Source organism: Sceloporus occidentalis, unplaced genomic scaffold, assembly GCF_023333645.1.
Source record: "Sceloporus occidentalis isolate IW3139 unplaced genomic scaffold, rSceOcc1.0.p SCAF_9, whole genome shotgun sequence".
Classification (NCBI taxonomy): Eukaryota; Metazoa; Chordata; class Lepidosauria; order Squamata; family Phrynosomatidae; genus Sceloporus; species Sceloporus occidentalis.
Window position 1 is genome coordinate 44,337,030 of NW_028316989.1, and position 27,717 is coordinate 44,364,746.

General features: G+C 41.1%; 1 protein-coding gene and 1 long non-coding RNA gene across 4 annotated transcripts in view; one reads left to right on the forward strand and one right to left on the reverse strand.

The window, feature by feature from the left end:
- Window positions 1–21,047, forward strand: part of LOC149307427 (proprotein convertase subtilisin/kexin type 6-like) — an 82,866-nt gene extending 61,819 nt beyond the window's left edge. For 2 of the 3 annotated variants that reach the window (XM_089539144.1, XM_089539143.1), the window contains 7 exons: window positions 336–438; window positions 2,903–3,099; window positions 4,576–4,663; window positions 11,733–11,836; window positions 17,677–17,806; window positions 19,605–19,717; window positions 20,950–21,047. In XM_089539144.1, the coding sequence (XP_089395270.1) occupies window positions 336–438; window positions 2,903–3,099; window positions 4,576–4,663; window positions 11,733–11,836; window positions 17,677–17,806; window positions 19,605–19,717; window positions 20,950–21,047 (833 nt within the window). Of the gene's footprint in view, window positions 1–335; window positions 439–2,902; window positions 3,100–4,575; window positions 4,664–7,757; window positions 7,915–11,732; window positions 11,837–17,676; window positions 17,807–19,604; window positions 19,718–20,949 lie in introns of those variants that run through there. The other variant, XM_089539145.1, reaches the window with a different exon arrangement.
- The window catches only part of LOC149307428 (uncharacterized), a 33,110-nt gene continuing 18,769 nt past the window's right edge, over window positions 13,377–27,717 (reverse strand). Inside the window, exons 3-6 of the long non-coding RNA XR_016282383.1 lie at window positions 20,921–21,264; window positions 20,020–20,093; window positions 15,928–16,044; window positions 13,377–13,482 (exon numbers count right to left, since the gene is read on the reverse strand). This is a non-coding gene — a long non-coding RNA (uncharacterized LOC149307428). The remainder of the gene's footprint in view (window positions 13,483–15,927; window positions 16,045–20,019; window positions 20,094–20,920; window positions 21,265–27,717) is intronic.

A 27,717-nucleotide genomic window follows, 5' to 3' on the forward strand; every position in this document is an offset into this window, starting at 1 on the left:
AGGGATTTTATTCATTTATTCATTTTAACGCAGGAGTGTCCCAAAGAGAACTAGGCTGTAGATCAGTGGGAGAACTGAGTCAGTTCCAACTTCATTCTGACAAACCAAAACAGCCCTGCTGGCTTTTGACTGTCATTCTGATATCTTGCATACATTAGAGTTGGTGGAGAAAAGGGGGAAAAACAGGCCAAAACATTTCTAGGGTTTGTTTTTATTCCTATTCTGATGTAATGTGACCCATTGATAGCATATGAGTACGCTGGCTGTACTTTTGTAGGTTGAACTAGGAAGAGTTTTATATCTCTTCTTTCAGCAGAACTGTCTATCTCTCTAAGGTCCATGTCATACGGAATGTGGCGACCAAGGATGCGATGGCCCCAACGCTGACCAGTGCCTGAACTGTTTCCATTATAGCCTTGGAAGTATGAAAACCGGCAGGTAACTGGTGGTCGCATTAAGAGGGAGAAGTGGGGGGGCACTGAGAGGGTTGAACATGGTACGTATGGTGTGTGTAAGTGCGTGTGTGTATGTGTGGAGGAAGAGTTTATTTTCTCAAGCAGCAATGGCTGTGTAGTTTACATAAAGATTCCCATTCATTCCTCAGTCGCAGATATGTGATCTTCTTTCAGCGTCCTTGACTGTAGGTGCATTGCATAGATTTAACTTTCAATGTGTATGATTGCAGCCTTATTTTCATTTTCCAGTTTGTGATTTGCATTTGTTTTCTGAAAAATAGCTTTACTTCAGATAGTCACAAGGTATTCATCCATGAAGAGGGCATGGTGTGCAAGCTACCTCACTACACTACAAGCTACCTCAACGCCTTGAGTCCCTATGATGGGAGAAAGGCGGGATATAAGATAATAATAATATTATTAATAATAATAATACCTCACTCACTGCATGGATGCTTATCCATTTCATCCCCTGACACCAGCTATGAAGAAAACAGATCTGCTGGTGACATGAGGGTTACAGGATAGCAAGGAGGAAAGGGCAAGATATGTCCCCAGCCCTTCCTCTCCCCATTCCTGTCTTCTAATTCTGCAGCTAGAAAAGGATCCTTGCTCATCATCCCAGTTGTACATGTCAGTGTCCCAAACAGTAACAAGATCTGAGTTTGAAATTCAAATTGAGCAAACCATCAGCAGATCAGGGAAGGGGACAGAAAGAGGTAAGAGACAGGCATTAAGATCAGATTGAGAGGAGGAAGCAACTAATGCATAAATGGCCTGATGATGATCAGTTTCGATCCAGATCTGTCAGCTTCAGGGTGGAAGGGAAAGAGTAGGTGCTTGGTCAGACCCCAACAATGCAAAATATATGCGTGTATTATTTGCATTCTGTCCAAGGAAGGTGCTAAAGATTCATAGATAGGGATGACCTGTGCCTGCCCAAAGTCATTGACTAAGCATTATGACTAAGTGAGGATTTAGACAGGGGCTCCCTGGTTTACATCTGTTTCTTGATGCCAGGTTATTAACATGGATTTAATTTGATGCAGGAGTATGGGTTTTGTTGATGTGGTTTTTTGAAGCTAAGCATGCCATAGCCTTGGCTGTGCCATGCCTTTCTCATTTAGCTCTCTGTAAAACATGGATGGGCAAGTCATTGGATGCATACCATTTTTCAACCCCCTTTTTATGGGCCCAACTGCTGGCAATTGCTCCCAGCTGCTACTGCTGAACTGGCTACCAAAATCATGGTGAAGAGATGTCTCTGGAGTCCAGGAATGCTGTGAAATGATCTGTACCAACATTCTACATGGCATTATGGTCCATGGCACCATAGAGAGCCATCTGTGATGCCGTAGAGCATGGCAGATTTGGAGATTACTCTGTTGAATTGCAGCAGCAGCAGATTTGGATGGCAATGCAGTCCCTCCAGCCTTAGGCACTTACCCCCAGAGGCTATCTCTGAGGATCCAATTACTACATATATTAAATAGTTCCTCAAGCGATGAAGAGAAAGCTTTCATAACAGACAATTGCCCCTACCTATGTCATTTGCATTTACAGTCGGAGGTCTGCATCCATGGATTCTTTATCCATGGATTTAACCATCCACAGCTTGAAAATATTTTTAAAATGTATACATTCCAAAAAGCAAACTTTGATTTTCTATTTTATATAAGGGATGCCATTTTACTATGTCAATGTATTTAATGGGACTTGAGTATCCATGGATTTTGGTATCCACAGGGGGCCCTGGAACCAAACAGCAGCAGATACCAAAGGCCTACTGTAGTATGTTTTGTTTTGTCATTGGTCATTGGAAGATAAAGGGCTAGTCACACGTAAATTTATTATGCACATTGCTGCAGATTTTCACAGATTCACAGCCACAGTTATTGTCCTCACATTCCTGTGCACATTTGCATCTTTGTGCACCTATATATCCCTCTGCCGAAAATGTGCAGCCATCTGAATCCATGCAAAGTGTAACAATGGCCACATGTGTGATAATCTGCATTCCTGAGGATTTCCGGTAAAAAACGGGAAGTCTTTTTCTGCAGAGTTGAAGGAGTCCCCTCCCCTGCAAAACCCCCAGACTCCTGCGAACCATGTGTGGCTGTATTGCATCTTATTCAAATGGAACGATGAGTATTTTAATTGTGTGCAGACTAACCCAAAGGCAGACTCAGTTTGCAGGTTTGATTGCTGAGGCATGAGGGGGGGAAAGCCCTGTTGCAAGAGAGAATATTAATCACAGGGAATATATCCTTGCATCAGTTGCTGGTTGAAGGGACAGGTGGATGATGGTTCTAAGACTCATATGGCACTGAGAGTACTAGAAAGAGCTTCATCGCTCATGATAACAGCAATGCTAGTTGTACTGGAACCCCCCTTTCTTACTTGCATTGGAAGTACACTTGAATATTGTTGGATTTCCCCCTTCCCAGGAAGTGTGTGAATTCCTGCCCTCCTGGGTACTTTGGGGACAGTGTTCAGCGGAGGTGCCGGAGATGTTCCAGGGGCTGTGAAGCCTGCCTAGGCAGGAGCCACAACTCGTGCATGGCCTGCAAGCGTGGCTTCTACCATCACCTAGAAACAAATACATGCGTGACGCTGTGTCCGGCTGGGTTTTACTCTGATGATGGTAAGGAAGAAAAACGTTTATGAGCTAAGCTGTTAACCAGTTGAAGGGCAGGAGTTAGTCAATGTCATGTGCTACCTGTGAGCTGATTTCCAGTTTTGTATCTTACCACAGCCCCAGGGGAAAACCAGCTGGTAGTTGTTCTTCACTCTCTGCTTTGCTTGTATCTGAATTGTCATTTTCACTGCCTCATGGTCATTTCCACTTCATCTTGGCTGGTTACAGGGATCATACCATTGCTGCTTCAACAGCAGTAGTAGTTGCCGATCTGTTTCCAAGCAGAATTCAAAGTGTCGGTTACCCTCTATTAAGCCTTATATAGATTAGATCAAGCTATCTGGCAGACTATATTTCCCACATGACCCTGCCCAGACTCTGAAATCTGCAAGAGATGGCTTCAGAGGTGTGGTTGATGGGAATACGAAGTAGGGCCTTCTCAGTAGCCTTCCCCAACTTTGGTCTTCCAGATGTTTTGGACTTCATCTACAGGATCCCTGGCTGTTGTCCAAGCTGTCTGGGGATGCTAGGAGTTGACATTCAAAACACCTGGAGGACCAAAGTTTGGGAACCACTGCCCTAGACTTTGGAACTCCCTCCATAGGAAGGAAATGGCCTCTTCGTTGCTGCCCTTCCATTGGCATTGAAGACTTTTTTTATTCAGACCTTTGGAGGTAATAGCTGTTATTAAAAGGGCTGTAAGAGGGTGTTGTGTCATTTTAAACTGCTTAACTGTTTTTAAAATGAGAAGTCAAAGGCTTTCATGGCTGGCATCCATAGATTTTTGTGGGTTTTTTGGGCTATGTGGCCATGTTCTAGAAGAGCTTATTCCCAATGTTTTGCCAGCATCTGTGGCTGGCATCTTCAGAGAAGATGAAGAGAAGATGCCAGCCACAGATGCTGGCAAAACATCAGGAATAAACTCTTCTAGAACATGGCCACATAGGCCAAAAAACCCACAAAAATCTGTTTTCAAAATCTTTTTAAAGTGGATGTTTTAAATTATTTCAACATGTTTAATTCTATTTTAATGTTCACTTTTTATATGTTTTGAATCATATTACAGCCATTTTAACTGACAATCCTCCCTGAGTCCAATCTTAGCAAACTGTTGGGATATAAGCAAAGTTAATCCTCATCATGGTCCATGAGGTTTCTTGCTGCATTTTGCATACATATGGAAGCTCTCTGTGTCTTGGTGACTTTTAGGATGCCATCTCAGGAATGTGTAAAGGCTCTTTAAATCAGTTTAAAGGTGGGTGGGGTTCTAAAACACACATTCCAATACCATTTATATATTACCAGGTTTCTGGATTTTTAGGCATGCTAATGAAAGCATGCCTAAAAAGTCTGGTTTCTCCAGAATGATGAGTGTGTTCCATGGTTGCAACTTCCATTTAGGTTGCAAAAGCCTGCAGTTCATATTCATTCTTTCCCTCTTTCTGATTCCTTTTCTCCATTCTGGCTTCATTCTCCCACAAGGTCAAAGACGTTGTCAGAAATGTCATCAGAACTGTAAAAAGTGCATTGGGGAGATGGATAGATGCACTGTCTGCAAAGATGGATTCAGGTAAGAAGCTGATGGAAAAAATATTGCTAGCTTTTCGGAATTGTGTGGCTGAAGCTTCCCAATTATTTAGTTTGGAGAAGAGGTCAACAGTTTCGTGTAGAGTTGAGCTCCTTGTATGATGAACCTGAAAAACTCACAAAGGCAGGGTTTAAATGCAATGGCCCTCTCCATTTGGTTTGTTTCCGTTGTCTTATATACAAAGCTATGGTACCATTGAACAAAGAAATTGCATTGTGCTCAAACTCTGTGTTTATTTCCCCACTCTCTGCTGCAATTCAGTGCCCCAAACCTTACATTCTTACATAATTGTTTATATCGTTATCTTTCAGGCGTTCCATTACCAGGTCAAATAATTTTTCTCAGGGTCAGATTAAGTGCCATGTTTAGCCTGTCTTTTGTTGAGGTCCTCCCCCAAGTGGCAAACGATAACTGTTAGTTGTCTTTCTGTGGGATTTTCCTCACCAAAGTATCTTGCATTTAGTGTGATTTGATTTTCCTCACCTAAGTATCTTGCATTTAGTGTGATTTGTTTTGTGATGGCAAAGTAAACATGGGCTTTACTTGCAAATACGATGGACAGCCGAAGCACATATCTCTGAAGAAGCCCCTTTATGAGATGGAAAACTTTAGTATGCCTTTCCCTTGATATCTAGTTTGCAATCCTTATTTAAAATGTCCTGCAATCATAGTTTAGTTAGGGAAAAAACTAGATGTATTAAAAGCATTTGCCTCATTTAATATTGAATTTAGTCTGCCCTGAATGTATTGATCTACAAGATGTCCCAAGCACAAATATTGCTTCTTATATAAGCTCACTAGGTGGTTTTGACTTATGACAACTGTATTCAAGACTTGTTCAGAAGGAAGTTTGCTTTTGCCTTCTTCTAAGGCCGAGAGAGTGTGACTTGCAGTGATTTGAACCCTGGTCTCCAAAGTCATAGTCCAGTGCTCAAACCCCAACAACATGCTAGCTCTCCAATCTTCCTAGGCAGTGGAGTCACTAATAGTCAGTAATCATGTAAAAATAGTCAGTAATCATGTAAAAACTGATTCTAATATTCCAATCATAAATGAATAAAATCCACAATAAATAAATAATTCTGAAAGCCAATGCATTCAGTTGAAGCAGCGTATGTGAAACATGTTGAAAAATCTTATGGTCTCTATCCATGCTGCACACTGATTTATAATAAAACTTGGCTAACTGTTCCCATCTGCTTGGTTTTGAGTCAAGTAGAGCTGTAGCATAGAGGATCAGCTCATTTTCAGACTCTCTCCCTCCTATTAGAGGCTTCTTTTCTAAGCACTTATCTTCTCTTTCCTGCATCTAAAACTCAGACGCCTTGCAGCAGATATATTTGGAAATGAGAGGTACAAGCATTTTCTGGAGGCAGGGAGGGTGAGAGCAAATAAATTTGTTTAGGGTGGATCTCGTAAAACACACCTTTTCCTGCCCAGCCTCTGATGTTTTCTTCAGTCCAGACTGTGCATCGTGTACTCTGCAAGTTATTATTCCAAACAAGCTGTGTTTACTTATTGAGAGAGGAATTAATTGGGCTGATTTATATTAGCCATTATTTGTTGTTTAAGCTACAAATTTCAACAAGGAAGACTAGACATGGTTTCTTTGGTCCATTGTATAAAAATTGACTAGACCAGTGAATCCCAAACTTTGATCTTCCAGGCATTTTGGACCTCATCTTCCAGGGCTCCAGGACATTGGTTGCAATAGTTGGGGCTTCAGGGAGTAGAAGTCCAAAATACCTGGAGAACCAAAGTTTGGGAATCTCTGGACCAGACAAACCATATATTGTCTTCCTTATTTCTAGTTTTTTCCCCCTCCCTTGCCATTTTTGTTAGTATCCATTTCATGTGGGCATCCGAGGAAACAAGTCAGGGACAATTCAGGATGAGAGTTTGGACAGCATAACAAAGCATGATTTAAACAAGCTATAATTCATAAACTAACAATAGCTCATGTGGTTTCTGACTGGTTAACATATCATGGCTTGTTAGAACAAGTGGGTATGTACATCCCAAGATACCAGATTTCAAGAAATCATTTGCTACTGTTAACTGCGGTCAAGGCGACTTTGAACTGGTAAAGTTCTCAAAACTAGCAAAAAATGATTTCATCTGATTTATTTTCATCACTAAACCTGATGTGGGCATTTCAACCTATTGAAGTTCCAGTGCTGTCTCCAAAGGCAGCCCTATATATAACATATTGCCGTAGTCTAGTCTGGCAAGGCATGAATGTCTTATAGAAGGCGTAGCTCTGAAATGGCATCTGGAGATGCAAAGTGCCTCCATTCCAGTTAAAACACTTCCATTCCAGAACTGTGTGAGTTCATGCACAAATCAGATGACTGGTTTTAGTAGATTATTAATATATTAGTGGCCACTGTAGGGAGGAAATGATGGAAGAGGCTATTTGGCTGACCTTAATGATGGAAAGAGTGTGATAGAAACTTCAGCGAGATGGACTGTCCCATTCAAGAGATGTGTGTACATTAGAGACAGGTATTACAGGTCTGGGTCTCTGCCAAGAGCTTCCAGATGCTTGGAACAGATCCTGTGAAATAGCAACACCATAAACTTTCCCGTTTACAGGCCTACTCTTCTTGGCTCATTAAATGCGTTGGTTTATTAGTGGAAATCTCAAGCCGTGCCATTTTGTTTAGTCACTTCGCACTTACGAAACTTGATGGCCAAACAGTTAAAATGCCTCCATTCCAGAGAACTGTTTGAGTGCATGCGCACAACAGATGGCTGGTTTTAGTAGGTTATTAATATAGAGCACGAATCAATTTAAGCAATATTCCTTACACAGATAGTATATGCAAAACAAAAACCTTAGATCCCCATCCCAAAGTGATTATAATTTAAAGACTGGCCAAGTTAATACATCCTTGGTTGATGGAGAAATGGCACTGTAAGTTGTAGATTTAGATTTAGAAGACGTTTAGGTGGGAAGTTTTAAATTTCTTTATGGAGAGAATGCAGAGTAAGGTTGCTTAATTATGACTATTTAAAAGCATTGTCTTTTAAAAGTTTCACTGTATGTTATTTATCATATTTTTAAACATTTTAGAACACTTAAAATAAAATGAATGCTCTTGCTGAAAACTGGTGTATGAAGGGCCCATCCTGCTCACGTTTGTACTGTCTGCATCAGAAATTTTGGAGTTCAAGGAAAGAAACAAGATTGACACTCACCCTTCAATATGAAGATTTCTGCCTATGATTGACTCGGGGGCTGTCTGCATGACTAAAATACTCCTTATTTCAGTTTAATAGAATGTGATGGTGACACAAGTTCACAAGAATCTGCTTTTTGCAGAGGAGAACTTCTTAAACTCCACAGAAAAAGACTTTGTAGTTTTTTACTGGAGTACCCTCAGAAATTCCCTTTATTGTACGTGCGGCTTTCCATCTGCTTCACATAGATTCAGGCGGCTGTGTGTTTTCAGCAGAGGGAGGGTGAATGGATGCAAATAAATGCAACTTTGCACAGGAAAATGAAAACAGTTAAACCTCTATGCAAATGCGTGAAAATCCACAGCAATTCATTTAATGCACTAACATATCATTGCATTCAGTCTGACCTTTTGCAATACAAAGAGGAACGGCAAGGCAATATCAGGACACTGAAGATCATATGCTAGAAATAAGAGATGCCTTTATACTTAAAAGAACAAAGAGTCTTGAGTAAGTCCAAAAATTTTATTTGGCATAAGCTTTTGTGAACTGCAGCCTGCTTCATCAGATGAGTTGCAGTCTGCAAAATATTCTGCCAAATAAAAATGTGTTGCTTTTTAAGGGGACACTAGACTCTTTGCTGGTTCTTCTTCAACAGGCTAAAAAACCTGGAAGCTAATATTTTAGGGAAGGGTAAGCCTTTGGTGTCCATTTTCCTCCTAGTATTTGTTAGCATTCGTAACAGGAGTCAACAGCCAAGCTGTATCTGGCCATCTCCTTGGCCAACGTGAGCATCAAAAGAGCCTTTATAATCCCCCTCCAGTTGCATTTCCCAAGCTGGCAATAAAACTCTGGCTGTTTCACCTGCCTTCCGAAGGAAGATGATGCATAACATCTCCAGATGGATTTAAGAAGATGAGTCCTACTGATAAGTTTCCCTCCGGGAAAGAAGGGGAACTAAAAATGTCAAAACACCAAGAGCTTTATCTGAACAATTTGTTCGGAGGGAGTCTCAAGGCCACCTCAAGCCACTTTGTGGCCATGTGTCACTCCACTGCAGAACTCAAGGCTTCCTCGCGTGATTCATTTATAGGGCAGTAATTGGGGCTGAAGTGACTGCTTCAATAGCAGCACTTTGGCTAAAGTAGAAAATTGCAAGTTTCCAAAAGATTATCTACTTCGCAGGAATGGTAAAAATGGCTTTGGCTGCCAGGTACAATCTGTATGAAGTTTCCTTTTATTGTTCGCCAGCCTTTCAAGCTTGGCCCCCAAATCATTCTTTGTCACCTCAAGGAGCTGTTGGCAGCATCATTTCTGTCTCTGCTTGCTTTTGTTAAAAAGGGAAAGGCAGGCAGGCAGGCAATACCATTATTCCATTGTCACAGTTTCTCAGGCTGAATTGAAAGACATAACCGTGTTAGTCTGAAAAAATCAGTACACAGAGGGATCTTGCAGCACCTTTGGGAATATCCGCAAGAAAGAAGCTGGACTAGGCTGAGCTTTTGTAGGCTTGAGTCTACTTCCTCAGATGCAGTTTTTAAAGCTGAGAGAGATGAACTCTACAATCATCTAGTGTTAGTACAGACTTCCCCAACTCGGTGCCCTCTTGTAATCCTGTGATTCCTATAGGATATATTGGTTGGCGATGGCTGGGAGTTATAGTCCTACACATCTCAAGAGCAACAAGGAGGGAAAGCTGGGTGGTTGATAGCTGAGGTGAGATTTGCACTTGTGGCTTTCTGTCATGTGCTGGAACACTTCCGTTCAAAAGTCCAGGCTTCCGTAATGAAAACCAGAAGACCTTTATTCAGAAACTATATATATTCTCAACATATGTATACTATCAGGAATTAGTTGTTGTTGTTGTTGTTGTTGTGTGCTTTCAAGTTATTTCCGACTTATGTCTACCATAAATCTATCCTTTCATGAGCTTTTCTTGGCAAGATTTGTTCAGATGGCAAGATTTGTCGTTGCCTTCTCCTGAGACTGCGAGCATTTGACTTGCCAAATGTGACCCAGTGGTTTCATGGCCAAGAGGGAACCGAACCCTGGTCTCCAGAGTCATAGTCCAACACTCAAACCACTATGCCAGTGATGGCGAACCTATGGCACGCGTGCCAGAGGTGGCACTCAGAGCCCTCTCTGTGGGCACACATGCTCTCGCCCTAGCATAGAGTTTGTCAGAGTTTCTTACTAGAAAGCCAGAGGGACATGGCACTTTGCAATAAATAAGTGGGGTCTGGGTTGCAGTTTCGGCGCTTGGTCTGTAAAAGGTTCACCATCACTGCACTATGCCATGCTGGCTCTCAGACATCAGCACTAACACAGCACAATTAAAGCATACATTGATTCAAATTTACAGAGGGATGGCACCCCACTTGCTCTCAAAATCAAACAAACCCATTTCTCCCTCCTTCCATGATCGCCTCTCCATTTCATCCATTCTCATGAGGCCACCTAGTTTCCAACTTATGGTGACCCTATGGCAAACCTTCTTGGCAGGATTTGTTCATAGGAGGTTTGCCATTGCCTTCCATTCTCTTCATCAAAATAAAGGTGGTCAACTGGAGCACACTTTCCAAACAAAACAAGGAAATGGTAACTAGTGCTTTTGCTCCTAATCCTCTGACAAAAGAGCATGTACAGCTAATAATGAGAGGTATCCACTATCCACTACCTCAGGAACCTTAGCAATTCCACATTGCATCAGGACTGCCCACGTATTCCATCTATATAAAAATTAGCACCTTTGAGGGAAAGTGGCCATGCCTCCTGCCAAGATCTTCATGCACTACTTGAACCAATCTGCACAGTCTGTTCACAAACTGGGGTGGATTCATCCTGCCAGGCATGGCTGGGCTCCTTTGCATTAATTTCTTGAGTGAATGCACAAACAATCATCCAGTGTTTCTCGATCAATGCTCCATGGCATTGCCAAAAGATAAGTTGACCTTAGCTGGATGCGATTAGTGAAGCTAATGAATGGTTGGATTAAATTCTGTGGTCTGCTGGGTTAGATGGTCTTGGGAGGTTTAAAGGGACCCTTTTGGCTCCAGTTGTGCCAAGGCACAGCGACCTCTTGTGTAAGACAGAATCAGCATTGGAGAAAACAAGAAATACCTTTTTTGGAATTCAAAGAGTAGGAATCTCTAGTAAGAGAGGACATAGTCTCCACTTCTAGAAGCAGAGTCTCTGTGCTCTTTCTCCTCTCACCTGCCATCTTCTCTGTTATTGCCGGGGTTTCTGTTTTTCATGATGCAAACCTCTGAGGAATTGGGCATGACTGCCTCCTTATATATTTTAGGAAGGGCTTTGTCCCTTTCCTCTAGGTCTGAGAGTTTGTCTTATTTTAAAATTGGCCCTTATTGCCCAGAGCAAAAGATTAATTTTAGTTATGGTATTACCTCTGCTTCATTTGCCCCTAAATCTTTATTGCTTTGGGTTGGGTAGGTTTGTTTGGACAGAAAAAGAGATATTGCAAGAGCAGGTAAAGAGATATCCAGAGACCAGAATCTTAACAGAGCAAATATTGTATGGGTGCCAGTAAGAGACAATGCCTGCAGAAAAGAAGATTTGTCCTGAACAGGAAAAAATACACAGTGGTACTGAAGTTATTCAGTAACTGAAGGAGCAATTCTTTTTCCTCCCCCAGGAGCAATTCCTTGCCCCCCTGAGAAGGCAATGAGATGCCAGAGGTTGTGCTGAAAATGCTACTCTGTTAGGAAGGGATTTTAAGTTTTGTTTTGGTTAGGGAGACTCACAGCCCTGCTGATAGGGGTACCCTTTTTACCCGTTGCAAGAAGTATGGGCATGTTTGCAGGCTTTGGTGCAGATATGCTCTATCTCTTCTACTTGCTTTTTTTGACAGCCTTGTGAACAACAGCTGCGTTATGGGGTGCAAACCGGGCATGTACTTGATCAAGGAACCAGTGCGATGTGAAGGATGCCGCTCAAACTGCCGGACATGTACAGGTATGTGAACAATCACCAAGCCATTCCAAGCATGCTATTGAACATGAAGTGGATATGGGGGCAGGGATGGTAGATGGGATTGATACACTTTTTGATTGAAATTGTGCCTTGGAATATGAGTGTCCGTGGCTGCAAATGAGGACAAAGCTTGCCTGCCTGCCTGTTCACTGGGAGCTGAACCAACCAAGCCCCAGTGACCTGGGGCTTCAGAACAAAGAGAGAAGGTGCTATCTTGTCTGATACATTGGTGCTACACATTTTGGAGCCATTCAAGACAGAGTTATCAATGGTGCAATTGGAACAAGTGCTTCACTGGTTCTGGGTCCCATCCACACACTCACAAACCTTTTCTGTTGTGAAGTTGTTAAGAGAAAAAATGCTCCTTTAAGAGAAGGGCTGTAGATCTCTGAAAATATTGCCCCCTTACTCTGACCCATTTTTCAATTGGAGGAAGGATGCCCAGAGTTGCTGCCATCATACCTTGAACCTGAAGAGCATCCAGAGCCATTTCTCCCATTTCTGCCACAAGCTCATGTTGCAGTAGCCCTGGTACACTTTGCTTAATAAAGATACCAGTTATTGCTACAATTATCTGGTTGTGCCACCAATCTCATGTAATGTCAACAGCTTTGTATTTTATGAGCAGTGATGCCCATCAGCAGAGATCTTGGGACAGAACCCATTGGCACAGAACCAGAACCTCATTGAGCAGAATGTGCAGCAGGGTCTCCCAGATACAGCTGAAGACAACTTTGATGCTACACAGGGACACTGTGTGGGGGGTATAAGGTCATTAGGTCTACAGTCCAAAATAAGCCAATTGCTCCACTGTATACCTGAGGAAGCAAGGCTTCGGTCGCTATTCTCCCTGACTTGTTGGGGCTTTGATTTAGAGGGTCAGTATAAACCACAAGTATGAAAAGTCATGTAACGGTAAGCTTATAGTAGGCATGAACCAGAAAGTTGGGGATCAGAAGGAGAATGCATGAGTGTTTACTTATTTGTTCTTCCCATATCAACACCATATAACAACTTAAATGTATTTTGCCAGGTATTATTGGTTATTGTTAATCAATATATAAATCCCTGCCCTTCTAATACTCCCCAATAGCTGGTAAAGGTATACTGCCTCTGAAAAAGGGGGCTCTACTTAGTTATGGTGGCAGATAGCAGTTAATAAACTTCTGCTCTTCAGTGAATTTCCTCTCCTTTGGAAAATCATCTCATCATCATGCAGCAGTTAATTCCATAAGCTTGATATGGAGGTACTTTGTCAAGATATGAAAATGGAAAAGTTAGGTGAGAAGAGGCAATTGAGATAATTGAAAGGAGAAGAAGAATTTAAATCACTGGGACTGACTTCTGAGCAGATAAGCATAGGCTTGTATTTGTTAGATAACCTCCTGTCAGGGTTCATGGCACAGCCATTTCCTCAAAGGGAGCTAATATTTCAACCTTTTGTGTTTTATTTTTTATTGAATGTTTAAATGTAAGATCAAAAAGGAAGCAGAGAGAAAGAGAAGGTGAAAGTAACAAGAGAGATAACTGAAAGTACATAGGGTATGTTATGAACTGGCATATGTATTCACGTATAAGCTGTCCATATATCCAAAGATATCGAGTTCATCTCTGTAGAATGCACATTCCTATGGAGATAAAGCAGTATTTTAGTACAGTATTCAAAGCTTAGAAATATTAACTAAAACAAAAGTGCACTAGTTGTTTGCCATTTTTACATGTAACTCATTACTTGCAAATCCTGAACAAAGTAATTAATTACAAGCACATTCATCCATGTTAAAAATAATAATTAAAAATCATGAAACACTAGTTAAATCCGCCAGTTCCCCCATACTTTTACCATAACAAGTAAACATTGCTCATTATGAGGAAAAGAATGCAATTCTGATGATTCTTATGTTGGAATCTTACAAGTAACAACATTGGCCTTTGTGACTCAAGAAAGGCAACAGGTCTAGAGTACCATTGTTTCTTTTAAGACATTACTTCCAAGCTCTGAGAATGCTCTGGGTAAGTGTCTCTTCTGATCCAGGACCTGTTGCACCTTGAGAGGAAATTCCAAAAGAAATCAAAGCCAGCATGAAAAAAGAATGAAGCCTAAAGTTCAACTCTATCTTTTAAGTATGCAAAGGGCTTTTGTAGCACCTTTGAGACTGAAAGAAAGAAGCTGGTAGCATAAATTTTTGTAGACTTTCAGTTAGTCTCCGAAAGTAGTCAAAGATTCCTTGGCATACCGATTTTCCAGACTAACTCGGCTATATCTTTGAATTCTATTTTTTTAAAGTTTAGTCTACATCCAGATTTTATTTCAAAGAGTCATAGACCTTTTGAAGATGCTTTTTGTTTTGGTCTAGCAGCTGTATTCAAACAACATTTCCTAGTCTAGCACAGTGGTCCCCCAATGGCTAGAGTTCCTAAGAGCTGAAGCCCAGCAGTATCTATAGATGCAAGTTTGGGAACTTGGTTAGCTAATCTATAGCCCAATTGAATTCCATTTGTTGTGCTATTTGTAAAGCTTGAAGGTATGTTCAATATAGTATTACTTGAACAGAACTGTTGTTGTTATTTGCCATCTTGTCAAATCTGATTCATGGTTAACCTATGAATGAGAGACCTCCAAAATCCCCGGTTATCAACTGCCCTGCTCAGGTCTTGCAAAACAACTGCCCTGCTAAAGTCATTGTAATGAAAGGCCATAATAGTTTCCCTTCTCTCATCCATCACACATTCTGGATGCATTGCAGGAAGACTTTGTTTTCTTTATTAATGAAGTTGGAGTACTGTTCTTTATATGCCTTCTGCTTAAAAGATAGCAGCCTTACCTTTTTATGGCGCTCAAAGGGAACCGTATAAAAGGCTGTAAGCAAAATAGTGCCTGAGAGCTTTTGAGTACATAAAAGTGTCAGCACTTCAAAAATTGTGCTTTGGCATGGGAAGCCTGCGTACGGTTCCACTGAGAATCAGCTTCCGTTCCCAGCTTGTTCTGTCCCATACCAGTAATAGTTGAAAAGCAAAGCCGCCATTTAAAATATATATCTACCAAACTCAGACTGAAAACAAAGTGCCATGCTCAAAGTGAGCCCATGTGAAAGCTGGGCACCTCCTCTCCCCCAGAGAGACTGGCCACAATCCAAAGAGCTACATTATGTATGCTTAAGGGCTTGCATGAACTTCAAGAGATTTGTTTGTTTGTTTGTTTGTCTTTGAATACTTAACTTCTAAGCCGTATCACAAACTGCTTTTGAAACTGCTTCTTGGGCATCAGTGTGTCTTATTTCCCATGCACCCAGCCTTGTTCATGAGAGAAGAGAACTAGAGGTCATTCAGGGTGGATTTTTAAAATGTATTTCTTTAACATTTGCATCAACTGTACATTCATTCCAACTAGTGTTGCCAGTTTTTCAAAACAGCAATAAGGGAAGCTGAAATTCATGACATGTAGGTTCAACAGTCAGGAAGCAGCTATGAACAAGTTTGTGTCCTACCTAAATACCAACGGAAAGTCTTGATTTTACATTAGTAAATTACACAATATACACATTTTTGTCTTTAGGGCCCCACATCCCAAAATGTGGGATGATGGTGATGATGATGGTGGTGGTGGTTTGCATCTTGCACCGTCTATATAACAGGAAAAGCTTTCCAGTCCTTTAATAGGAGTTGTTGTTGTGTTCCTCCAAGTCATGTTTGACTTATGGCAACCCTAAAGTGAACCAATCATAGGGTTTTCTTTACAAGTTTCTTCAAAGGAGAGTTTGGCATTGCCATCCTCTGAGGCCGAAAGAGTGTGACTTGCCCACGCTCAAGCAGGGAATCGAACCCTCATCTCCAGAGTCGTAGTCAGATGCTCAAAACACTACACCATGCTGGCTTTCCCTTAAAATAATAAGGTACACCTATCAGCCCTATCAGGAGCATGTTTTCTCACACTCAATAAATGGCCTTTTTTTTACTAATACAAATCTTAACTTTGAAATACAATATCTATTTTTCAGTGTCTATTCAAAGCTCTGTAGGCATGTGTATTTAGTTTGGTGACCAAAAGGATAACACATTGGTGCCAGACGTACCTCCCATGGGAGTGCCATCCTTCTGCATCTTCTGTTATGAAGAATCCCTAGGATGATCTTAACCTTAAGTGATCCTGTCATGCGCTGGACCACTTCAGTTTGGAAATCCATGCTTCCCTAGTAAAGCAAGAAAAGTTAATTGAGAAACCAAAGATGTTCACCGCAGAGTTATGATCTCAGAACTGAAATAAACGCAGATACACAGCATAGTAAAAGCACATAGCAGTTCAAACTTTGAGTGAGTGTGCATCCCATACAACCATAGAACAAAACACATTTGCATTTTCCCTTTCCTTGTAATCTCATACGGTGAGCCTTTCATATCCATGGATTCTTTATCTATGGATTCAACCATCCACGGCTTGAAAAATATTCCAGAAAGATATAAATTCTAAAAAGCAAATCTTGAATTTGCTGTTTTGTATAATGGGTGCCATTGCACTATGCCATTGTATTTAATGGAACTTGAGCATCCATGGATTTTGGTATCCCCAGCAGATACAAAGGGCCCACTATACCTGCCAGTCTCATGAGTCCAGCCCTGAAACTCCCAGTACAATCTCCACTCCTCCCACATCTGCTTGGTCACCATCCTTAGGAACGTGAGCAGCCGACATGACCTTTAACACAAGACAGCATGTCCCACCATCCGCTCTTAATAATACTATAAGCACATAAAGTCTCTAAGAAGGTATGACAGAAAATCCGAGGGACTGACAGGTGGGGAGGGAGTAATCTGCTGGGCTCCTGTCTAATTCCAGAAAACCTAATACATGCCACAGTCTGCTATACAGCTTCCTTTACTGCTGTGCCCACTCCATTTGGCAACTGAGAAAAGCTGCTGTATCTTTTGCTAACTGGTTGTTTTTAAGCCACCGTTCAAGAAGTCTGGTTGCTGCCTGGTAACCCTTTTTAGGATAATGCAATATGTCCAGGCATGTTTTTTTATATATAACGGCAAACCACCTGAGCAACCTACCTGACCTAGTCCTACAATCTGAAGCTCCCCAAAAAATTTCGTTCCCTACCAAAAGCACTCCTCTTTCAGCTTCCCTTTAATTGTCTGGTCCACAGCCAAATGCCAACAGGGAAGCATTAATTCCTTCTAAGAAACACTCTTTGAATGAGTCGATCTGTTCCTGCCTCTAAAACTCTTCCTCCCATAAGTCACATTCCTCAGTACACTCATGCTGTGCTCTGCCATTGGCCTTCATGTGCTTCCATTTGAATTCTTTGCGCAGTGTTATCTCACATGCCCCAAAGTCTCTCTGATCGCGTTTTTCAAAGTACTTCATAAAGCTCAAGGTACGCATGGTTTCTTATGGTATAACAGGTTTATTCTGTATGCTTCAAACTTTACCTTTAGTGTGGAGAACGGTTGGAAAAGAGCAAAAGGGGGTCATGATTTGCTGCTTTTTTTCAAGAGCAGTGTAGTATAACAGTTAGAGCACTGGATTAGGACTGTAGAAAAGCAATTGTCCTTCATCCAATAAGTTCATTAAGGGCCGACTGTAATTTGTTTTATAAGTTGACTTAAGTCCAGTAATGGAGAGTGATACCTCTGGAATAGCCCTATATGGTTCCTGTCCACCAGTGATTATTGATTGATTATATGATGGATCTATTGATTATATGTAGTGCTTAGTAACTCAGTTCTTCTTAGGGGCAGATTCCTCTTCTCTGTCCAGTCTGTATCTAACATTGAAATTATTTCTCTGACCACAGCCATATTTTAATCCCACTCCTTAGGGCCAAGCCGAGAAGAATGTATGCAGTGTGCTAGGAACAGCCATTTGCATGAGTGGAAATGTGTCCCCGCATGTGGTGAGGGCTTTTACCCTGATGAGATGTTTGGACTCCCGCACAAAGTCTGCAGAAGGTAGGATCTGTTTCAACGGCATAGTCCTAAAGCTCTTGTAAAACTGGTGCAGCTTTTAAGTTTCTGCACACATTTGTCAGCTTGCTATTGTCTCCTTTTAACGTCCCAAAATATCTGCTCTCAGTACAGAAAAAGGACTGGTGTCTGATCAAGCCTAGGGTTACCATAGTTTGAAAATCAAAAAGGAGGACACATTTATCAACAATTTCAAACCACCAATCACTATGACAACTCTCACTTCAAATACCCCATACAGGACACATAAGCTGAGATTATCGCTACTAAAAATGTCTAGTGGCAGGAGGCAAAGCAGCAGAAGACATTTTAAAAATCCCCAGGCACCTTAAAAAATCCATTCAGACATAAAATTTAGGTCTGAAAAAGAGGACATGCCTGGGGAAAAAGAGCTCTCATGTGCTCTAACTCCTCATCCCCACCATGGTCCTAAAGGTTGCTGGTTCCCCTTGTCTTTCTTGCATTCCAGTACTTTGATTGAAGGTTCCCTTGCCATCCTCTTTTTCCTCACCGACCCCAGGACCTTTCCACCACCCCATCACTGATCTATAGCATGGATGGGCACTTTGTTCTGACCTCAGCAGTGGTTCTGGGTGGTGAATGGGGACCCTGGGAACACAGCCTCCAGTTTTCACTGGGGAAGAGAGGTGAAAAGCCACAAAAGATAAGGTAAAGGTAGCCCCTTGACCTGAATGTCTGGTTGTAACCAACTGTAGAAGGTGGTGCTTGTCTCCATTACTAAGCTGAAAAGCGAGCGTTGTCCAAATATGACTCAGTAGATACATAGGTACCATTTTGGTACCCATTTACCGAATGTGGCCAGCATGACTGCACCAAACACTGTTACCTTCCCATTGAGAAGTGGTACCTATTTATTTACTTGCATTTGCATGCTTTCGAACTGCTAGGTTGGCAGAAGCTGGGACTAGTGACAGTAGCTCACCCCATCATGAAGCACCTGGGCCTCAAACTGCCAACCTTCTGATCTTCCAATCATCAGAATCGGTATCTTAACCACTAAGCCACTGCATGTAAGGGGTAAATTCAGGGGAAATTAGGGGCCAGAATACTCTTGGGGGTAGCCCGAAGTATCCTGGCAAGTGTATGCAAGACCCTGGTCTGAAAGATGCAGCACCTTCAGAATTTTGCATTTTTCATAATTGATTCAGACAGGAGGAAAACTGTCCAAATCAGAGATAGCAATTGATTGAAGGAAAGTCTCTGATTTCTGGTTTTTAGCACATAGGAAGCAGGGCTTGGATTGTGAAGTGGATATGCCACTAGTTGGGTATGTCTTTCCTTTCCCCTTCCTTCTGTGCCAGAGATGGGGAAGCTCCAGTCCACAGCCTGAATGTGGTCCATAGGAATTCCCTGTATAGACACAAACTTCTTCCTCTGCTTTCTCCAATCAGTGATCCAAGATAAGAGGGCACCAACAGTTTGAACACTTTTAAAGCTCTATGTGAGAACTTAGATGTGCTTTGTAGACATGGTAGCTGTTGCACCAGGGTTACACCTGGATGGGCATTGAACTGTGGCTTATATAGTTGGTGGGGGAATGTCCAAATTGATAATAAATACATCTACCTCTGTCCACTTTGCTTTGGCCTGACCCCAGGCCCTTGGCTCTGCCAGCTGCTGGAATGTGCTGCGTGAAATCTTTCCCAAATTGAAAGTTGGTCCCCAGGATGAAAGAAGTACTACACTCCTGGTCTGCACATTAGAAAATGTTACTGTCATGCTGTTAGTTACCAGAAACATCTGCTTTCTCTTTGTTCTTCAGATGTGAAGACAACTGTTTAAGTTGTGATAGCTCTGGGAGGAACTGTCTCAGGTGTAAAGAAGGCTATAACCTGCTTAGTGGCTCTTGTATTGCAAGTGACAGATGCCACAATGGTAAGTACATGCATGGAATTTTACTAAAGAAAGTTGGGCCTATTATGCTTTTAGTCGCTCAGGTAGCCTGGTTGTCTCTTGCATGCTTCTTTCCCCTTTCTCCAGAGGTGAAAGATGAGCCATCTTGCAGAGGAAAGGTGAAAGACGGCCATGGTAGACAGTGTTTCAAACTTGGGGAAGGTACTGAGTGTATGATGGTGGGAACGGTATTAGACTTTCAGTATTAGGTTGGAGACCAGGCAAGAAATGTGTAGGGACCTTAGGAAGTGAAATTTCAATTGGTTCATTACTTCTCTGCATACCTGCATTCCCCAGAATCTCATCCATGTCTTCATCCAGCTGTTCCTCATCCGTCATTCCCATCTTGCGTCAGAAACTGAAATGATTTTAATTGCTTTTGAGGTTGAGGTTTCCTATTTATGGAATATATAATGAATCTTGGTGGAATTAAATTGGAGCTGGAAATGACGGCGGAAAAGAATTAGTGACCTGAAAATGTGCTAGTAAAACGATCACTATAATGTCTCCCGACACAAGATAGAGAATCGAGTTCTTGCAAGGGTTGACTTCTCTGCTGGATGAGAAGAATTTACATATTCAGATCTGTGCAAGATGCTAAATGCCACTTTTATGGTTCATTCAGAGGTTCAGCCACTCATTGCAAACTTTACCGGCTGTTCCATTTTAACATGTCTAGAGACATACTTAAAAAGTGTTGATTTCCTTTGCTATGCCTACAATATGTTGGAGGTTAGGAGGAGGGCATATAGGGGAAACCTGCTGTCCCTCCATGGCTTTAGAATAGCATAACCATCTCGGCATGTGAAGAGTAGCCATAGCTCAGTGGGTAAAGCTAATGCTTTGTCGGGGGGGTGGGGGGGGGGGGAGATTCTAGGTCCAGCCTCTTGCATCTTTTGCATACAATAAATTTGAAGCTATTGTATGCCTTCACGGGTCTATTGACAAAATCCCTCCATGGTTGAATTCTAAGTAGTGTAACCCAAAAAGCAACTATCCCAAACTCTGTGTAGTATCTGTATAGATAATGTATGTGGAAGGCTACATCAGGACAAGGCAGGAAGACACTCCCCGCCTTGCAGCATTGTAACAAAGGGGTGACATGTTGTTTTCCATTCTCTCTTACGTGTAGCAAACCAGCTTTTGCTGCAGTTCTACAAGATCTAATTCAAATGAAATGTTCACCTATTTTTTCTTCTTCTCCCCCCTCTCAGCTGATGAAGTCTTCTGCGAAATGGTGAAATCGAATGAGCTGTGTGAGCGCAAGCCATTTATACAGTTTTGCTGTCGGACATGTCTCTTGGCTGGCTAAGATCAGTGCTTAAACCTACTTTTTAGAGGCCTGGTTGTTGTCAGGACAGGACACCCTTGCTCCCCATTTCCCCCCAACTTCGCCTGATGTTGGCTGAAGCTTCAGCTTGCAACTCCGATTGCTTTAATATCATCTGCAGGCTTCGGCGTGGTTTCTACAGTGTCACGTCTGGTTAACTCTTGAGTTAGGTCACATCATTACCTGGCTCATTGAATTTCTAAAGGAAAAAAATAGAAATGCAAATTGCAACATGAATCCTTCTCAGATATGGCTTGCAAAAGTAGTGTGAACACCCAACTTAATTCAGGGTCATCAACCTTTCCAAATTGCCTCCAAGCACAACCGTGCGGGTGACCATGCAGACGTCAGTTCTTTCTGCACCTTCAAGAAGAAAAGAACATTCCTCCCATTGGAAAAATAAAAGACTGCAACTTTTCCAGATGGCTTATGCATTTCTTGGACTGGCTCCATTTGAGTTGCATTCTCTTCCTGTACAGTATCGCTACCCAATACAGTTTCGTTTCGGCAGAATTGCAACAGAAAATTATAAGCACATTCCCGATTGCCTTTTAGTAGCAAGGCGGCCTTAAGCAAGCTTAGCAAAGACCAAAGAGGAGATCCTGGAGTCAGCTGGAAAAAGTCAGAGAGGTCTCCATTGATCCCAAAGTGTGCATCTAACTTTGAGTTGTCTGGAGCAGATGGCCATTCCTAAGTGATCTGGTGTGATTCTTGGAGACACAATAGCCAAGAAAACCCAGTGATAGGTCACCATACGTCAGAAATGACTTGAAGGCACACAACAACAACAATATATCCTGACACGGCTGAATGACTGGATGTGAAACCTTCTGTATGAAATTGCTGGCAACAAATCCATCTCTTGATTCTGAATGCAGACTAGAATAATTTCCTTCCTCCAACAAGATTAGTCCTTGCAGAACGTTTGTATCTCTTAGCATTTGCAGTTTTGATGATGGCTTCATTTTTCTGGCCTACCACAACTTGCTGGACAACACCTTTCTGTCAGATGACAACTCAGTGACTTCAGTAAGCAATCCCTTCCAAGACACATTCCATTTAGCCAACCAAGAAAGAAAGAAAGCAACCAGATCTAAGAAACAGCATTATACAATGCATCTGAATGTATTCACTATACATACATTATATATATATATATATATATGTATTATATATATATATAATATAGTATCTATATTACATAATATATATATATAGTATATATATAAACATGCATACATACATATAATATATATATACATATTTTTGGTTTGTCATGTGGTGTTCATATAATTGTGTAAAAATATATTTGGCAATGTCATCTTACAGATTTTTTTTTAAAAAAGAAATAACTTATAAAGTCATTGCCTTTCTTCATAGATGATTAATTTTTTAATAAAGCAAACAGGGACAGGATTTTATATTTCAATGTGTCACCACCTCTTTTAGTGACATCTTTGTAAGCTTCTGCACAAAAAAATGTCTCCTTATTTCTCTGCAGACATATGTAAACAACTGCTCTCCGTTTTTTTATATATATATATATATATATATATATATATGTCTGTTCTGTTCTGTTCTGTTCTGATTCGCATTGTCGGCCGTTTTAATAAGTTAAACCTTCGGCCTGTGAAATTGGCAGTAAAACATTAATTGAGTCTGTAAAGTGGGTTTCTAACCTCTTTTTCCCTGGCTAAAATGAACTGACACTCTCATGATGCTTTTAGAGCCATGCGCTCTCAAGCTGGGCTGGATGAATAGTGAACGCTGACAGTCTTTCTGATCAGTGCCAAAGGAAATCAACAAGGCGACCACAACATGAATAAAATGTTTATAATCCTGATGAGCTGCTCTGTACTATTTTCCCCCCCAAGCTACCAAAGTAAATTGTTTTATTTTGCTATGAAGAATAACCTACTTCTGTGTAGTTTTTTTAAAAAGTGTGTGTGTGTAAGAGAGAGAGAGAGAAGCAATCTATACTTATCATTGAGTTTTGCACATGCAAACACATTTTCTTGACATGAGAGCCATCTAACCTTATTAAGTATACAGTGGGCCCTTGTTATACTCTGGGGTTTGGTTCCAAGATCCCCCGTGGATAACAAAATCTGGATGCTCAAGTCACATTAAATATAATGACATAGCAAAATGGTGTCCCTTATAAAAAAATGGGAAATCAAGGTTTGATATTTGAAATTTATACTTTTTTTTAACATTTTCAAACCGTGGATGCTTGAATCCGTGTATAAAAAATCAGTGTATAAGAAGGGCTGACTGTATAAGAAATTTAGGTCAAAAAATGACCCAAAAAACCTGAATCAACTTATCCATGGGTCAATGTAAGTACCCTATCTTAACTCTTATTTAAAAGGAGGAAAGGCAGGAGTATAATCTGTCCTGGAAGCACCAACCCTCTCTGTTCTCTTATCCATCCAGTGATAAGAGTGAGCACAAACATCATGGCTGGAATTTTGTAGGATCTCTGACATTGTTTTGGTTTGCATCATTCTTCTGGTTCTTTGCTATATGCCCCTAAGTTTCACCCTCGACTTAATCATGGGTCGTATCAAAATCCATAATTTTTGCCCCCAAACTTGTCCTCAACTTATACATGAGGCGGACTTATAATCGAGTATATACATTATTTATTATCGGGATTCATATTACAGGACAATACAGCTAAACACATACAAAGAGTAATAGTTAAAATGGAATTCAACTCTTCAAAACATCAAACAACTTAAACCCTAAATAGAGAAAAAAAGCAATTATAAAAAAAGAAAAAACAGCAGCCTCAGCCCATTCTTTAAAAATGTCTTGAGTAGCTCATTCCCACAAAAGAGATTGAGGGACCACAACACAGTTCAAGGCAGCCCTCCCTTTAAAACGTTCATTGTTTTATGCTTGGGAGAACGTGGATTTTAGAGGTGTTCCCCAACCAGATGCCTTCCAGATGTATTGGAGCACAATCCCTTGTATTCCTAGTCTTGCAATGATGCTTCAACACAGCAGGAGGCAACCAGCTTGTGGAAGATGAGTATGAGACACAAGAAGGTGGGTATGAGACACAAGAGTCCTATATGGCCATTCTCCACCACATTATTCCAATTATATGGGTGAAGATAGCAGAACACACTTTTGACCACTCCGACTGATCTGTTGCTTCGTCTCAATGCCTTCCATCTATTGGAACGGAAGGTTTGAAGGAGGAAGGGGCTCACAATTTGGAAAAACCAGATTAGATGAGGTTCAAAACCATGGAGGACAATAGGACCAGGGACTGGAACTGTGATGGACTGGGTTGGGCTGGTGAGAATCATTCCTCCTTGTTGCATAAGTAATTGATCGCCCAAACAGGGCTGTAACTCACAGAATATTAGAGTTAGAAGGAACCATTAAGGTCACTGAATCCAACTCCCTCCTCAATGTGAGTTTTGTAATGAAGCATTTAGTTGTAGCATCCCTGGCCAGTGGTTGTCCAAGCTGAGGGCTTGTCTACACAATTAAAATATTCCTCATTCTAGTTTAACAGAATGTGATCCTTCCACATTTGTATGATTCAGATTAATTCAGACATTTGGCAGGAAGGGGTGGGACTCCTCAAACTAGAGAAAAAACAGTTTTTATCAGAGAAGCCATGAAGATGCACATTATCAGACATGTAGCTGTCCATCCACTTCACACAGATGTGCATGTCTGAGCATTTTCAGCAGAGGGAAAGTGAACAGATGTGAATATGCACAGAAAAAGGAAGACAAGTATCAACACGAATGTGCAAAAATCCGCATCGGTTCACATAGTACACTTGTGTGTAAACTAATCCCGAGTCGTTCCAGTGGACAATCCACCACCCATTATTTTTCAGTGCAGTCTGTTCCTTGGCCAAATTGATTTTGTCATTAGCGCCCTTTTCCTAATGTTCAGCTGACATTTACTTCTTTGCAATCTTTGACAGTTCCTTTTAAGCCTTCCTTAACGGAAACGGAAAAACACGTGTCCAACTTGTACATGACAGCACTTCAGATATTTGGAAACAGCTGTCCTGCACACACAGTGACAGTGTGTGTTTTTGTTAATTCAGTAAAACTGTCCCAAACTGTGTCATTTCATGCTGATAATACTTTCTCAATCTTTCAAGACTGTTAGTATAAATGCTTTTAATTAAGAAGAACAAGAAGTAAGTTAGGGTTCCCAATGGCATGCCATCATAGGCTGCTATACTCTGGTTAAGGTTTCAGCACCAAGGGCTCCCAAACTATCTTCTGGGCCCCATACAGCTCTTCCAATGGTTTGCAAAATGGCAGGGAAGGCGCCCAGATGGGAAACATATGGAAGTTGATCAGCGCTCTTTGGAAAAAAAGGCCAAATGGAAGCATGGTAAATAAAGAAACATAAATCCCATTGTAGATAACTGAGGTCTGGTGTGCATGCTTTGAAACCTACCAAGCCAGAACTCAATTCATCCATGCTATACAATATCCCACCAAGGCTTTGCCTGTCTGAGACTTAAAATGGGAAAGTCCCTTTGGGAACAGATGCTTAACAAGAGAAGGGGTTTTATAGTGCTGTACGATTTTAAAGCAAGTTTTCAATGGTTTTAATTCTACTGTTAGTGTAGGTTGGACACCTTTTATCTGGGATTCCAAAATCCAAAATATTCCAAAATCCAAAATTGTCCACACGGGTGGCTGAGAAAATGACACTTTTGCTTTCTGATGGTTCAACGTGTACAAAGTTTATTTCATACACAAAAGTATTAGCTGCCTTGGCTCCCGGCCTAGGAGAAAGGCAGCATATAAATGAATGAATGAATGAATGTGTGTGTGTGTGTGTGTGTGTGTGTGTGTGTGTGTGTGTATATATATATATATATATATGTATATATATATAATGTGTATTTCATTACTTTCAGTCAATGTGTAGAAGGACCGACATGAATATCATGAGACGAGCCCCATTTCCAAGATGTCTCATGATGTTTGAACAAACATTTCAAAATCTGAACAAATCCGAAGTCCAAAACACTTCTAGTCCCAAGCATTTTGGATAAGGGAGACTCCAGTTTGTCACAATCATAATCATAATTTCACTGATATGCTGTCTTTCTTGTGGAGTGAGAGCCAGCTTTTCCAGTTTCTGGTGTAAGAAATTATTTCATTTCATTTACAGTGGGCGCTTGCTATCCGCTGGGGTTTGCTTCCAAGACCCCCCATGGAAAACAAAATCCGTGGATGCTCAAGTCCCATTAAATATAAGGACATAGCAAAATGGTGTCCCTTATAAAAAATAGGAAATCAAGGTTTGATATTTGAAATGGATGCTTGAATCCGTGTATAAAAGATTCGTGTATAAGAAGGGCCGACTGTATATTCCAAGCGGGATCCAAAGTGGTTCACCAAAAGAATTAGCTAAAAACAATTGAAATTTTAAAACGCAATTGAAATCATCCCATTGAAAGCAACATGACCCATCTATTTCAAGCGGGTGGGGAAGTGGTCAGATGGGACAAAACAGAATAGAACACATCTGTTTGTTTTGTTTCCTGGGAGATCATGGATCATGGAATCTTGGCCAACGGATCATTGGAAGGTTATCAGTTGAAGTCTACCATAGACTGAAGCTGCAGACTTCAACTGACCAGAGTCAGATTATTATTTTGGCTCTGGTCCCCTTGATTTTTTGGAGAGCTCTCGGCTTCTCAGGCTGTCTCCTTTTAATAGTAAGTGCTTCCAATCCTTTATTTATTCAAATGCTAGTTACTACTGCTTTGTGAAGGCATTGCTTTAAACCAGGTGGGCTCCTTGAGCTCACCTGATAGCATCCTTCTTAGTTTCGTTCACTTAACTGTATGGTTGTGTTATTGCTTAAATTTCATCTCACCTTTCCCCCATGAGTGGGTCTCAAGGTGGTTTAGAATAGAAAATATAGAATGAACGTAAGCATTTTTAAAAAAGCAAACATGAGGGCTTTAAACTAGGTTTTGTGGGGGAGGGAGACAATATTAAGGAAGGCAAAAGGGCTGGAGAAAATAGTCAAACTGACAAAGAGGAAACAAGACAAATACTGCAAGGACCCAACAGTGGGAGGCAAAAAAAAAACTTGCACAGGCAGCAAGTAAAGGGGACCCATGGTCTGCGATGTCTCTACACTAATGCACAGAGCATGGGAAATAAGCAAGATGAACTCGAACTCCTAGCACAACAAAGCAAATATGATATAACAGGCATCACTGAAACCTGGTGGGATGAGTCTCATGACTGGAATGTGGAATTAGAGGGGGTATAACCTTTTTTTTGTTTATTTCAAGTTCACTACACTAAGTTAAACAATGTCACATGGGTAAGATTTTCCACTGGATTGGTCAGAGTTAGAAGAACTTGACTTTCCTTCATGTAGCATAGATTGGGAATGGACATGATTCTCACTTCTGGGATGGAGTTGACAGCTAAACTTAGAGAAATACTGGGGGTGATCCCATGGTCAGGAATACTAAAAGAGAAGAGAGTTCAAGACAGATGGGAGTTTCTCAAAAAGGTGATACTGAAGGCATAAATTAAAACAGTTCCAGTGAGGAAGAGAAAGGGGAGATGTCTCAAGAACCCAGGATGGATGACTAAAGAACTTTCAACTGAGCTAAGTTTTAAACAGAAAC